Raw genomic sequence first — 16,100 nt, forward strand, 5'->3', positions numbered from 1 at the left:
AGTGGCGCAAACGGAGAATCAACAAAATAAGTGGTTATATTTATTACATTTCTAAAGGCAAATTGCAGCTGCTTGACAGCAGGTACCCTCGTGTGTGGATTTTAAGGAATTTTTGCAATTTGCTAGAATAAAAGGAGAGCTCAGAGAGGAAATCAAAACTGGGATGCCTTTGTCTTCTGTTTTTAGTGATGCCTCATTATACCTGCATTCTCTTTATGGTATGCTGTCTCTAAATAACAGGACCACTAAAAGTGAAAGGTCACTGAGGTGGATTGGTTGAATCCATTGCATTTCTGTTTTGGTAGACATGGTCCTGGTAATAAAGCTGCTACTCCTCACCTGCCTCTGGCCAACAGCTGTGCTAACCAGTGTCAGTTCTCAAAGTGATCATCATCATTTTCATCATCATCATCAACAGAAATGCTCATCCATGAAAAAGTATAACAGGTAAGCTATATACCCTGGCTCGCTGCTGCTCTTCTGCTAATAAATGTTGTGTCTGTCACCAAACCTAAGAAGGTATTCTCTTTGTTCAGAGTCCTACTTGACTGATCTTTGTGTTTGTACAGCCCTTAGCACAGTGGGGTCCCAGTTTTGACTTGGGCCTTTGGGTGCCCCCATGAGACAAATAGCAATAATACTTTACAGTAACGTTTCCATCACTGATCATTCTGTATCATAATTCTAAATACTTATATAATGTGGGTGGGTGTGTATATGTGATCAGTTAGATAATGTTTGTACAGCTCTTTGAAAATGTAAAGCACCACATAAGAGTTAAGTATTGCGATTATTGTATCGCTGTCAACATATAGTCGTTCAAGAGTTTCAGGTTTTTTCTACCATCAGAAACAAATTCATATCTAAAGTTGGGTTTATGCAATCATTATTACATTATCTTTATTGCACTAAATATCAGTGTAATAACTATTGTATGCAGATGCTTTTTTCAACAACAGAATAAGGCTAGTTTAAGTAGGTTTTCATTTTAATAATAGAATCATAGAATATCAGGGTTGGAAGGGACCTCAGGAGGTCATCTAGTCCAACCCCCTGCTCAAAGCAGGACCAATCCCCAATTTTTGCCCTGATCCCTAAATGGCCCCCTCAAGGATTGAACTCACAACCCTGGGTTTAATGCTCAAACCACTGAGCTATCCCTCCCTCCCCCCAATATTACAGTATGTTACTCTTCTGGAATATAGTTATCCACGACACTTTATTTATGGAATTATTCCACGTCTAACTGCAAATCCCAAAGCTTAAGCTGTTTAATATATTTTATTTAGTTTTTAGTTGGGATTATTGCATCTAACTATTACAGCAAAAGGCAGGCTTAAAAAATATGAGGTGGCTGCTTTAAAAGGAAAAAAAAAGTGACATAAAGCCTTTTGCATTTAAGTTTCTGGGTGAAATGGCTTTCCCCCCCCCAGCAACAGTTTGTATAGATCAATTTCATATCATACATGTGAGGCCTTTGAACGTGTTCCCATGTTTACATTATAATATGTCAATAAAAATCCCAGGTCTCAATCTACTGCCAATAATAACCCAATCCATCAAAATACTGCCTTATCATGAAAGTAGGAAAAATTTTGATAAATAGTTAAATTTATGGGAGGACGAAAGAGAGGGCGATTGTTTCCCCATATTCTGTATGCGTAGCATTGTGTAATAATGGACAGCATGGGGCTCATAGCCTATTCATGTCATGCCATATGTTGATAAAATACAGCATAGTTGGACTCCTCTGGCAGCTGCACCACTTCTGAATCACGGAATATCCTGCTGAATTTGTGTATAAGAGATACATGGTAGTGGAAGCAATCGTAACTTAATAACTGAGGTGCATGGAAAAGCTGCACGGCTCAGGGAACTAGTAATGACTCATCTTTAAGGCACAGGTTCAAATCCAGTCCAAGCTAAGCAGACCTGAAAGTTATGACTGTTCAGCAGTCCGTCTGAAATGAACTGAATATCTAGGAGTCATCACCACTGGACTCATTGTCCATTAAAAAAAAAATCCCGCTATCAAAATGGGAAATAACTGGCACTTTGTTAGTTGTGCAAATGGGTGAGGAACTGCATGGGAATGGAGACTGACCTACTGTCTAACACCTCAAGGTGGTCCCTGCTCATCTGAGTTGAGGAATGTTGGTAGGGATGTGAGAGAGATGTGTATGCTACGATTCCCTCTACTTGTCCTGTTCTGTGAATAGCAGACTTGAATTTCTGGCTGTTGATCCAGTATCCACCACTGGCATAACAATTCACAAAATGGGAGAGGGGTCTGACAGTGGGAATGTGCATCCACAGTAGAATCCTGCTTGACATACTGTACAGACCTATTGCCGTATGATTGCAATAATATTTGGTGCTAATGCAACTTTTTTTGGTTTCAAAGAGCTTAACTAATTAATCCACATGACACTCCTGTGAGGTAGGCAAGATAAAAGGGAGAAGCATGTCACAACATTGACCTCCATACAAAGAGAAGGGAGTTGGAGAGGAATTTCAGGACCAGGTGCAAATTGGCGTAGCTCCCTCGAAATCCATGGAGTTAGCAGATATACGCCAGCTGAGGATCTGGCCTCAAATGCTTATATTCTATAGACCACTTGCAACGTTAAGTTTGGAATTGGGACTAGATTGCAGGTTCCAAGCCACAGAGGATCCCAGAGTTTAGCAGCTGCAGAAAGGAGCCAAATACATTTAATTTTTCTTTGTTTGATTCTCTTTGGCATCATTTCTAAAGGGGGCATGATCTCCAGCCCATTTCAACAGGGTATAACTTTCCAGTAACCTCTTTTTCCTCCTGGGGAAATCCCTTTCAGCCAGCACTAGGATTATTAGGGACGCTGCCGAGAGATGGCCTTGGTTAAATGAGTGGCCTTTTATAAAGAATCCCATGTGAAAAATGTTACTTAACCTACAACTTTCACTGGTTTAATAGCGTAACCCAAATTCCCCCTCCAAAGCTATTTATCTGCGTTCTCTCGCAAAGAAGATTTTAAAGCATTAACCAAAAGTACATGAGAAAGAGATGATTCTCCTAGTCCTTTCCCTACTATAAAGAACAAAACATTTTGACTGGCGAAATGTTAGGCTTTTTACATTAGTGAATGCAGATTTTACTAAACACATTGGAAAATCCACTTTGAGTGGCAGAAAGGTACATTTGAAGCACGTGATTCACAGTAACTGCATGTGGCTTCTTATTGTTCTGTCTTTGGGGCCTGCCACAAGGGAGTCCTGGTCTATGATGAGGGCTCCTCATGGGTATGGTGATAAATATAATAAATAATAACTGAACAAGCTTTTTAACATTCTTTTAACATTGATATTTTTATCCTGTAATTTCCTGGGTTTTCTTTAAAAAGGGAAAAGAGGAAAACCAATTCTATTATGTGCCACTAACATTGTTTCCCTGCCTCCCCATCAAAAAAAAGGGGGTTGAACCCTGAACTTTCAGCAGAGACCTCTACCACACCAACTAAAAGAGTAATTACAATAGCTGGGAACAGTCTCGGTAAGCCAGCCACTGGTGGAGGACACGCAACGCACTGAAACAGTGGAAACATATGCAGGGGTAGTCACGCTTCACATACCGCATAGCCAAGCTAAACTTCAATACATTCTTTCCGAGAGACAGTGTGGGTGAGACATGAGTCTGCCACATTAAAGACCTAGGTTCTGTTCCCAGCTTGTGTAATTTTTTTGTGTGGTCTGAGCCTTTGCTTAATAAAAAGTGTTGTGAAGGGAACATAATTTTAACACCAGTCTCTAGATATGAGTCTAGCATGTATGGTGTCCTGGTTCCAGCAACAGCAGGAAAAGGATCATCTGTGTTGTCTGTATTCCTTTGGAGGTTCAGTGGTGTAGGGCATGCTGAGATGGTGCCAGGCACAGTGCTAATGGAGTGTTGGCTGGTTTTGGCAGTAAATCTAGCAATGAGCTGTAGTAATCAAAATATAAATTAGAACTGGTGATTCCTTTTCAGCTTCTAACTTGGCCAAATCTGAATGATTTGTTTAAGGGGGACACCAAAAGGCACCTCCCTGACCCCAGGATTATCTCACTGTCAAATTTTAGAGTCCTGCTGCAAACCATTGAGACATCAGAGCTCCTGAAAAACAATAGAAATGCTCTCATGAAGAGTGTTGAGCAACCGCTACATGAGGTCATCGCCACTCCCCCAGTAATACATATGACTTAGTGTGGCTCACATGAAAGCTACAAACATATTATGTTATTTCCAAACAGGATTAGAAGGTAGCTAGGTGAAAACTAATGTATCAGTTTCTTCATCAAGTGTTTATCTCTCTGTTACATGCTCTCCCACACCCAGAGATGCAACCTCTGAGGGGATGGAAGGGGACATGTGTGTCCCACCCCCAACTTTTCATATCTTGTTGATGTTCTCCTTCAGTACAATTGTCCTGTGCATTTCCACTCTGGGTCTCCCCCCTCAATCTAATTTAATCATTACTGTGAATGTCAGCAATGAAGCTCCTGACTTGATTGTTTTTTAAAACACAGCAAACGAGATATTAAAACGAGGAAATTAGACAGCACCAAAGTACGCCCACTAAAGGCCGAGCAGCTTCTCCGCATAGACAACCATGACTTTGCAATGAGACCTGGATTTGGAGGTAAGCAGCCAGCTGCATTAACATTTCTATACTATTTAATAGTTTCTTCTTGCACTATAAGCTGCTAAACCTGTGCCCAGCAAGGTCATGTTGGAATGTCAGGTTTAACTGAGATTTTTCCCCTTCTTGGTTTAAACCAAGAAATAGTTTAGAACAAAAGACAATTTTTGTTCTTTGCACAACTGTAATAAGAGTTGCCAAATTATCTACTCACAGCTAAGTAATTTTTTATCTTTACTCTTACAGATAGAATTCTCTTATCAAAACGTTGCATTAACATATCCCCCTAAAACTGTGCAGTCTAGTAGCAATTAGCAAATTCCTGAAACTCATCAAATTTGTTTTGAAGTTTTTAAGCAAGTTACCAATTCCTGAGTATATTGAGTTGGCATGAAGCACTGAATTAAAAAAACCACAACCGTATATTTTTGGTTTATTGGCCCTTGGACTCCTGTGTTATTGGTTTGCATGATTGTTATTTCCCTGTTTAATTACATTGTAAGTGAATAAAAAAGGTATCATATGGGATTCTCATAATTTGGATATCCCATTAGAGGGCCAGTTTCTGCCATTGGATACACATTGACATGTCCCTTTGAGGTTGAGGCATGACATACCTATGAATTACAGATTTTTGGCCCTAAGTTATTACACTAAAATCGAGAAAGGTGCCTTGCTAAAAGGCGCTTCTGAACCAGGGTCAGCAGTTCTGTGTTCATGATTCATGGAAACGGGCTGGCCTGCTCCAAATTGTGAATACAAAATAAAATATACAAGGACAGATTCTCAGCAGCTGTAAATAGTCATAGACTTCAGAGAAGTCAATGGCTGTAGGCCTATTTACACTAGCTGATAATGTAGCCCACAGTGTGCAAATCATGGAAACTGCCAGTAGCTAATCAGAGCAGAACTACGTACTTGCAGTGTATATAGCTGGCTATAGTGGAAGTAGTTTTTTAGAAAAAGTGCTGCACAGAATGCAGTGCTGTTTAAGCTGGCCTTTGTAAAAGCACATGCTGGCTAAAGGCAGTCCCCAGGCCCAACATTCCTGTTACTGTCTTGGCCCAGGATTAAAGCACTCTGAGGGGTTGTAATTCCTGGATGAATTAATAGGAACTGCAGGCTACAGCAAGAAATGCTGGGAAATAGAAAGGGCTATAAATATGCTCCCCTTCATTCCACAAAAAAGAGACCCAGAGAAAGAGAGTAGCAGCACCGCCCACCACCGTTACTCTTCAGCAACTGGGTCTGGGTGGGCAAGACCTAGAGTGGGGCTACCAACAGAGAAGGAGTGTGGGATGGGCTGTAATGAAGAAGCCTGGAAAAGAGCAAGAGAGAAGGCCTAAGAATCAGACAGACAAGCAAGCAATAACTCAGGGGCTATGGGATGGGAAGGAAGAGTGAAGTGGGAATGTCTAAGGCTGGAGCAGATAGCTACTTTATTGTTTAGGGCCTCAGGGCCATGGGTGTCATTTCAGAAAAATTCTAGGGGGGGCCAAAGTTGTGTCAGCATATAGAATATTCTTTGTGATTTATTATATCTTGCAAAGGCCGGGGGAGAAATAGTGGAGCATATAGACCTATGAAAAGTCTATTGGAGGCCAAACAAAAATCTGGGCAGGGGCAACTGAGTCTGCCCTGCCTCATAGCAAATGATGCCCCTGCTCAGGACTGAAGGCTTTGGCAGAAGGAGAACATGGGCCCACTTATGCCTCAGCTCTGCCTTCAAGAAGCAATGTGCTGATACCTCTGTAACCAGTTGGTTGTCTCAGAAGGGGAAAAGTTCCCAAGGTCCCTGGAAGGAGGGTTGTGGCTCAGAGAGCAAACCGAGTGAAGCCTTTTTGTTTGGACATTTTCCATTGGACTCTTGCTTACCTTGGGAACGGAGGGCTAAAACTATCCCTGACATGGAGAAGGGAGACAGCCAGCCAACAGGGAACCTGAGGCACAGCCATATCCTGAAAGGGAAGGCTAAGCAAGTCTTGCTTTAATAAGTCACCAAATAAGTCTGGGGCAAAAATTGGGGATTGGTCCTGCTTTGAGCAGGGGGTTGGACTAGATGACCTCCTGAGGTCCCTTCCAACCCTGATATTCTATGATTCTATGATAAGGCCAAGTCAATTAGAGTTTTGTTTGAAGCTCTGCAGGATTTGGCCCATGACAGGCAAACTGGACGTGGGACAATGAAAATCTCCTGGTCGTGGTGGACTGGATAGCTCAGAGGATTGTTAAAGATTGCCGACTTAAATCCAGATGTTAGTAACTGAATATCATTACTGTCTGGTGGCCGGCTAGTGGTCTTGGTCTGTTTTCCAACAGGCAAGTCTCCTTATCACAATGAAACCCCACCACGATGTTCGCTGAAAGCTATTTCTGAAAGACAGGTGAAGCTAGTAATCTGAAATATATCAGTCAATGGCTTTGCAAGTTACCTCGGTGTTCCTCCCTCCTGCTTTTCCACTCAAGGAATTGTAATTTATGGAAATGCCATCTGTGGAAGGAAAAAGCATTTCCATGACAGCAAATAGCTCTCTGTGAAGTACTCCATGAGTAACACAATGGTGAATCAAGGCTTCTGTTGGTAGTTAATACACAGTTGTGACATCATCAAAAGGGCCAAGCCTCAACTAACCAATCAGAACATGACTTTGGATAGGGTACCTTAATTAATCCCGGGACAGAAAAGATACAGGATATGCATTTCCTTCAAGGAGATTGACTTTCATCTAAAGCTGAAGTGTTTCGCAAAGGGAAGCTTAAATACAGGATGAGATGCAATTGGTGATGGGGAATGTGTACTGTTAAAGACACCAAAGGAAAAGAGTCAATACGAACAATACAGCCTAGTTTAAAATATAGGTTAGGTATTACTTGGAGGATGTGAACCATGTGCAGTACTATAATTATTCCTGGAAGCTGGAAATTGGACTAGTATTATTGAATAAATCTGGAGACAGATAATAGATTTTGTTCTCTTTAATCTGGATGTCGTCACCATTGGTCTCTGCAGCTCTGGACTCACACAAAAACTAGCCAACCAAAAAACCCTCCTTTAAACATCACAGTGGTATGATAGCATTAAAATTACCCTTTGAAACTGTTCTATGGATTATTCGCTTATTAGCTGAATGGTTTGGCCTGTTTTATTTTAAAGACTTTTTTTCTTTTGAGGGAGCGTGTTGTCTGGCTATGGTTTCTCACTCTGACCGTACAGGTAACTGAGGGGAATTGGTGGTGTGGTGTGGAGGTGGGGGAAGCCATGAAATACTAATTAGTGGGGAAACAATCTGTTCGGGATGTAGTTCTTTCCACACCATAGAGGTTTAATTGAGTCTCTTTAGAGCCTGAGAGATGCTGGTGAAAAAGAGGAGGCGCTACACTGAAGTAGCATTGGAGGCGGTCTGGGCTCCATTCACTATTACCCTTGTGCATCACTTACCCCAGTGTAAAATGGGTGCAAATGCCCCCCCCTCTGCTGGGGTAGCGTATTTTAGCAGCTATGCAATGACTACACGAGGTGCAGGGCCAAGGTGAATTGGGCCCAGTGCCTCCAAAGACACCCCAGGAGCATGTTGGTTAGTGGCATGTGCGACCACCTGAAAAAGTTATAGCTCTTACTTCATAGAAGCACAATCTCTTTATCATAGAATATCAGGGTTGGAAGGGTCATCTAGTCCAACCCCCTTGCTCAAAGCAGGACCAATCCCCAATTTTTTCCCCAGATCCCTAAATGGCCCCATCAGGGATTGAACTCTCAACCCTAGGTTTAGCAGGCCAATGCTCAAACCACTGAGCTATCCTCCAGAGAAGCTCTCCTGGTGTGCATGAAGAGTGTGGGGCCCTGGCCATTGTAAGCACCGCTCTCTGGGGCCGACTGGCTCTATCAGTACAGCCTGCCTAACTACAGCTGCAACCTGCAGAGATACCCTGGAGTGGGGAAGAGGGCCTGCTGTGCTTTCTCCCCCCTACTGCATCTGCCCAGCATCAGCCATAATCTGGCTTTATGATGGGGGTGGGCTGGGCGGGGAGATTTACAGCACTCCGGTTTTGTGCATTCAAGAAGCTGATGCTTTTTCCAAGCTTAATAGACAGAGCTTCTCATCATTGTGATTCCTGGTGGACTTGTATCTGCCACATGCACTTGTGCCCCATAGCATGATTTATTCAGCTCAGTTAGCTGCATTAGCTAACAATACTGAAGGGGAGGAAAATCAGGTCAGAACAGTTGGGTAAAGAGCGTGTATTTTAAAAGCAAAAGAATTTTTTTAAATAGGTCAAATTCTGTCCTCAGTTACACCCCATTGGGTTTCCCAGGTGTTACATCATGGAGCTGGGCCCAAAGATTTTGGTAACGTAGCCCAACTGAGTCTCCTCCCACAACAAATAATCTTCCCCTTACTCCAGGGGTAAGAGCATCTGGCTACCCACCGTCCATCAGCCTAAAGCTCACAGAAATTCCCTCTGTGAATTTCTCTGCCGGGGGAATTCTTCAGTTCAAATCTGTCCAGTTTAAGTTTTCTTTGTACCGCCTATATTTGTGGCCCTGTGGAGGTGAGAACACCTATTTTAGGATGATTGAGCCAAATCCTGCTTCACTTACGTAGGTGTAAATGTGGTATAACTCCATTGCAATCAGTGATGTTATACCAGATGTATGCTGGTGTAAGTGCAAGCATAATTTGTCCTTCTGACTCTTAACAAATGATGTTTTTAAAATTCAGTTCTGACATTACTAATTTATTAATAGATTAATTTGCATATGTAAACCCCACAAATAGGATATGTCAAGATGAATCAAAACCAGCAGGCTATTAATGTGCTGTTTCTACTTCTTGCCAAAGAAATGCTGCTTTGCCTGCAGCTCATTATAAAATGAGGTTAAGTGAACCAAACCTATAATTCAGAACATAGCTCTGGCTCTACTCAAACATTTAAAAAAAAAAAAAAGAAAAAGACTCAGTGTTATAATAATTTATTCCCAAAGCTTGGCTGTCACATTGTTTCCTTGGCTGGATTTTCTCTTTGCTTCTTTTTCATTTCACAGCTCTGTAGTTTGAGTGTCACAGGTAGGCAGCTACAAACACCTTCTTTCACACACAGGCCCTGTTTGCTCCAAAAAAAATGTAAAAATTAAAGGAAACCATTGCTTGGGGCACCTTGAGTTTACAATGCTTGTACAACATCTTGAGTCAAAACAAAAGCTGCCGGAGACATTTTACAAGCTTTAATTGTAGTGGCTAGTTGCAGCAGCAAGGAACAATCTTTATCTTAGGTGTGGCTGGGCTAGAGCAGTTTAGAATAAGTTTTCCCCAGTGTGAGCTCAAGAAGCCACAAGCATTGCAGCTGCACTTCAGCCAGTCTTCCCAACTCCATCCCACAGTGCATTGTCTTGTTTCAAATTTGGGAATTACTCCAAATCTCTGCAGCAATGCTGAACCTGCTGGATTGTCCTTCAGAAGTCCCAGAATGGTACAGCATAAGAGTGAGGTATACCCATGAACATTAGTCTGCACTAACTCAATACACAAGGAATTTATTACATTTTGTAAGTGTAGTATAGACTGCAGAGTTACTCTCTTAAGGGTTTGTGTCATGTGTATGCAGGCCATTTCAAAAGTTAGTGCAAAGTAAACCCTTGTGTTTAGACAAGCCCTAAAACGGTTTGCTTCCCAAGTAAAGGCTAGCGTCAACAGAAACCGTCCAATTTGTGTCATCATAGTCATAGAGCGCACGCGTCTGTCCATACAAATATACCCCTGTGACGTTATTGATATAATCTGGGACCGTATAGATAATTTTGGCAACCAAGGTCCTGTAGTGGCACCAAATCTTGTATAAAGGGGGTCAAATAAGGTGTCTAAGACAAGGTTATGGTTTGCTGGTTATGATTATGCTGTCTATATGTGTGTATCATTTTTGTAGTTAAAGTTATGAATATTGGTTCTATACTGTCTGTATTTCAAAATCATGCTATGCTTCTGGGTGACACCCCAGACAAGTTGGTGTCAGCTCTGCCTAGCCTGCTTGATGGCCCATTAAGGACCATCAGCTATATGATTGACCCATTGAGAGAAGGCAGATACGCCTTGTGACTCAGCAAAGTATGCAGGGACTTGCCCATGTGACTCCAAACTCCATTTTGCTGTAATTTTCCACAGTAAGAACAAAAAGGTGTTCTTACACCTGGAAAAGACTATCAAGGGCTGATGCCTCATCTCCATCTTGTCTTCATTCCCACTTCTTACCTCTGGAAGGACTTTGCTACACTGAAGCTTTGAACCAAGGACTGAAAGACCCATCCCAGCTGTGGATGTACTCCAGAGACTTGATTTGAACCTGCAGTTTATTCTAAGAACTTTGCCATTACTGTATATAATTGATTCCATTTAACCAATTCTAGCTCTCATCTATATCTTTTTCCTTTTTATGAATAAACCTTTAGATTTAGATTCTAAAGGATTGGCAACAGCGTGATTTGTGGGTAAGATCTGATTTGTATATTGACCTGGGTTTGGGGCTTGGTCCTTTGGGATTGGGAGAACCTTTTTTCTTTTACTGGGGTATTGGTTTTCATAACCATTTGTCTCCATAATGAGTAGCACTGGTGGTGATACTGGGAAACTGGAGTATCTAAGGGAATTGCTTCTGTGACTTGTGATTAGCCTGTGGGGTAAAACCAAAGTCCTCTCTGTCTGGCTGGTTTGGTTTGCCTTAGAGGTGGAAAAACCCCACCCTTGGGCTATAACTGCCCTGCTTTAAGCAATTTGTCCTGAATTGGCACTCTCAGTTGGGTCCCGCCAGAACCAGCATTGTTACACCCCCACTGCTTGAATGCTGCCCACTTCCCTGATGCCATGATCTACACAACTTCCCCTAGCCATTAATCTGCTTAAATTGCTCCTAATGTGCTAAAACAATTTAATCTGTAGTATGGAGGCAGCCTAAATTATGATTCCACATACCATTAGCTCCTGTTAGCATTACCTGTACCCGCATTGCTTCTGTTCCAATTTTACTACAGTACTAATCAGTCCTGATGAAAGGTTGAACTGTGGGGAGACTCTGTTCCTTCTTTTATTGTCCTTTTGAAAGCCAGACCAACGTGAGTGAGCATGATGTGTTCCTCTGCCAATGGGGGAGCAGGGAGGGATTATGTATTTAGCAACTGTACAGTAGTGCAAACCTCATCCTCAGAAATTGTAATTGCCTAAAAGTACATGTCATGTTACCCAAGGAAAGGAAAGGAAAGTCAGTGGATCCACATGCAAATCTCTTAATATCTTATAATGCCCTTTTAAAAATATCATGGCCTTAAGTCTCCTAGCTGTCTGTTAGGTATTGTGGAACTCTTAGAAAATAATCCAACTTGGACTACAGGAGGAGGGAGAAAATAAATTGCATTGCTAACACCACGCAGAACTTCCACGCTCTTACTTTAAACTCTGGGCAAATGATCACTTCCAGATATCAAAATGATGTTTCCTGTCCAGCTATGATCTATTGTGTCACCAATCAGACTGGATTGACAGGCAGAACTCTCCCATTTGAGAGAGGTGGTTAGAGAGAGCTGCTCTTTGAATTCCTTTTAAATAATCTTCCTGTTTAGTGTTTCTTAACTACATTATTTGAAAGTCTTTTTTAAAAGTCACTGTCTTGCTCTACCATCACCTGCTGAGGACTTGCTAGAGTCTACCACACATCCCTCCTTTCATTCATCTGGCATCCTCTTCTTCTCTTTGTGCAAGAGCAATCTCCTCTGAATCTTCTGCTACTTGGATGAGCTCTCCTAGGTCTTCTGTCCTCATTGACTCTCCAGCTCGTTTCAATTCTAGCCTCAACTTTTTATTTTCTCTCACCTTTTAATTTGTTTAGATTTGCAATGACTATATATTGGGTAATTATTTGATTTTTCTGTGCCTCTGTTTCCCTACATGTACAGTAAAATTCTACTTGTCCACCTTAGTGAAGTGTTTTGAGATCTACAGATGAAAAGAACTATCTAAGCGTAGACTTAAGCACGTGTGTAGTCTCTGTTCACATTTACACTGGAGTGAAATCGTATGTTCCCTATTGCACACTGCACACATTTTCCCCTAGTGATGCAGGGAGTGAAGGGGGCTTCCTCCCACCCTCTTTTGGAAGATACAGTCTTTACAGGAAAATAGCACTCAATAAACGTTTCAAGCCCCGTCTGCTCTTCTTGCCCAAGTCCTCTTCCTTCACTCTGATAGTCCTCTAATTTCCATCCTAGGCCTTGGCTACTTCTGGCACCATCCCATCTCAAATACTTCAAACAGATGAACAAAGATAAAATACCCTTTATTACTCCGCCCCCCCCCCCCGTCCCCCGAGCTCTGTCCCCCCAGGGAACTGTAACAAATTCCACAGTAATTTCTTCTCCCTGTGGTTCCCTGACCCTTCTGTCCACCTGACCTCCCTCCGAGGCCCTTTTCAGGAGGGAGCATCATTAGGTCTTACTTATTCCTTGTTCCCTGCCTTGCCAGAGGGAACAGGAGCTTTTTTATATGCCTCCCCCTTTCCCAATATGCATTGTTGCAGAGCCTACAACTCCCATTAGGTCTCAGAACTCGAGAGGTGAGGGGGCTATGCTGGTTCTGTAGCCTCCTTAAAAAGCCAACACACCCTGTTACAACTGCATGCAACTGGAAGAGGTCTGATACTCCATCTAGTAGTGGGAGCTTGGAAAAATAGCAAACCATTCACTAGTAATTGACCCTCTTTCTTAATGTTGGAAGATTGTAATTTTTCCAAACTGGAACAAAAAAGAAAGGGTTAAGTTATTTCATGGGTAATGAATGATCTGATTATCATGGCACTGTGGAAGGATCAAAGCTTCTGGAATTCACTAGCTGACTCCCCTAAATTCTACGTGTATCCTATGGAAATGCAGGTGCAGTGCAGCAACTACATGGTAAAAGGTATAACTGCACAAAAATGCCTTAGAATTCTCTAAAGTCTGTCATAGGATTTTGTCATTCCTACCATACAAATTGACCCTAACATGCTGCAGAATTTGTGAGGACCTTCAGTTTTAGAAAAAGTTACGTAACGTGCATATGCATCTATTATCTTTCACTCAGGCTGCTGATTAAAATAAACTCCGCACTCATGAGAGAAACATTTGCTTGGTTTAAACCTTCTAAAATAAATAAAATGAAGAAAAACTGATTCCACAAGGCAGTACTTAAGTTTGCATGAATATAAATCCATCTGAAAATAATTTGGTTTTGCTGCTGAGGAGAAATTACCTTGAAAGTCTGCGGAACTTCCATTGTGAAAATCACTAATCCCTCTAAAATAATGATTTGTGGAAATACGCTAACTGGAGCTGCTCAAACTCCTCTTGCCCATCCCCCCGTTTTGTCAAACTGGGAAAATAAAACCCCAGATTTTCTCTTGATACTATTTTCATTGTCAGCCTCAGACACTGAAGTTCCCAATTTATTAACAGCAGCATTGTGGCATAGACACCATCAGCGCAAGCTTTTTCTACTCTGTCCCGTCTCTGTACCTCAACTCTGATCAACTCCACCTCTGGGAGAGAGTGAGTTGTTAATTCTTCTTTCTCTTTTAGGACTCAGCCCGGTGCTCTTTATATCAATAGATGCCTCTCCATTCCTTCATTGATTAATAAAGCCAGAAGGGATTATGATGTTCATTTAGTCTGACCTTCTGTATAACACAGGGCATAGAATTTCATCCAGTGACTCAACAACTTGTGGTTGAACTAAAGCCCTTTCTTTTAGAAAAACATCCAATCTCAATGTAGAGTCCAAGTGATGGAGAATTTATCTCCTCCCTTGGTCATCTGTTCCCATGGTTAATTACCATTGATTTCAGTGGAAACTGGCTCTGACTCACAGGGCCAAATGCTCCAACCCAACTAATAGAACCAAAAAGTCCAGAACAGAGAAGAACCAGTATGCATTTGTTGCATGGTAGGGGAGGGACAGGGTATAGAAAGACCCCAATTCAGCAAGGTACTTAAGCACATGCTGAACCATTAAGCATGTGAGCAGTTCCACTGAAATTAAAGGGACAACACGTATTTAAAGTTAAGCATGTGCTTAAGAACTTTGCCAAATTAGGATCAAAAGGAGTGGAGAAGTCTGTACCTCCTGCACTTGGTGGATTAGAGCTCTGTGAGTGCTTGATCTGCCCTAGCTCAGAGTGAGGGGTGGGGTTAGGCGAGTGCAGAGGGGAGGTAGTGGCCAGTGAATCCATAGCTACATAGATTTACCGACCTAAACGCCCATTTGAGGCTGGAGACACAGCAGCTGCAGAAGCTACTACAGCCTTGAGAGCTGCCAAAAAGAAGCAGGAGAAGCAGAGAGAGATTTAAAGGGGTCAGATACAACGTATTACTTTTAATTTTATGTAAAGTTTCTTAATGTAAGAAAAATCTCCCTCTCTCTTTTTGTATACATAAATTAGTTCAGAGCAATGAAAATAATGTATACTGTATTGAGGTGCCTTCATTTACATTTTTAAAATAATTTATTAAGCATCAGAGATGTGAAAATAATATCATCTATGGTCAATAATTGTTAAATGCAAATTTATTTCCTCTCTTCTCCTCTCCTCTCATGTTGAGCTCTCTTGGACTTTCTCCCACATCCTCAGCTGTTTCTTTCCCCTATAGTCCAAATGTTCTGACAGCAACCATGTCTCAGCCGTATTGCAGGTGCATGCTCTGTTCCTGTTTCTCTTGTTCCATGTTATTGACTGAGGTAATGATTCTGCAAATGCTTTGGCATGTTTATAACTATGCGTGTGAGTAGTTCAATTGGCTTCAAAGCCACAATCCTACAAACGTAATATTATTTTTATTTTAGATGTAGGTTGCACTTACGGTGCTCCCAAATTCTGCTTTGTCAGACTTCTGCAATCCCATTAATGTTACTGTCTCTACTCATGTGCTTGAAGTAAAGCACATGCTTAAGTTTTTTCAGGCTTGGGATCTTCACTGTAAAATATACTGGATAACTCATGTATATGTAAAGCATAACTGTTAGCATTGGTCTGGGAACCTTAACTTCTGCATTTCCTGACCTTGTTTTAATTTTAACTTTAGTGTTGCACTTTTTTATATTTTTAAGACCAAAAAAGTTCCAGTATGTGTCAGTGGCAGTCACCTAGCTGTTCTGCCTGTGTTTTGTAGATGGATTTTTAACTTATATTTGCTGTCCAGAGCTCTGAAATTCAGAATAGTGGGCAGAATGGGAGCTTTGACTTGCAAAATACTTGATCAGGATTTTAATTTATTTATAAAATCTTACAGCAGTTAAATTAGTATCTATCTATATTCTCCCATACTCTCCCTGGTCATCACAGCCAGTGTCCTTACTGCCATTCCATAGTCATATAATAATTAATATTTCGGTGAGCAGGTTTTCATGATGTGGTGGTAAAAACATGGGAGCTATG

At 41.6% G+C, this 16,100-nt stretch overlaps 1 protein-coding gene across 1 annotated transcript in view; it reads left to right on the forward strand.

The window, feature by feature from the left end:
- Positions 1-307: 307 nt before the first annotated feature.
- The window catches only part of GABRR3 (gamma-aminobutyric acid type A receptor subunit rho3), a gene marked incomplete at both ends in the record, with an annotated part of 44,763 nt that continues 28,970 nt past the window's right edge, over positions 308-16,100 (forward strand). Inside the window, 2 exons of the mRNA XM_084614588.1 lie at positions 308-447; positions 4,540-4,652. Of these exons, the coding sequence (XP_084470714.1) occupies positions 308-447; positions 4,540-4,652 (253 nt within the window). The remainder of the gene's footprint in view (positions 448-4,539; positions 4,653-16,100) is intronic.

This window comes from Lepidochelys olivacea (assembly GCF_965140295.1).
Source record: "Lepidochelys olivacea isolate rLepOli2 genome assembly, chromosome: 1".
Lineage (NCBI taxonomy): Eukaryota > Metazoa > Chordata > Testudines > Cheloniidae > Lepidochelys > Lepidochelys olivacea.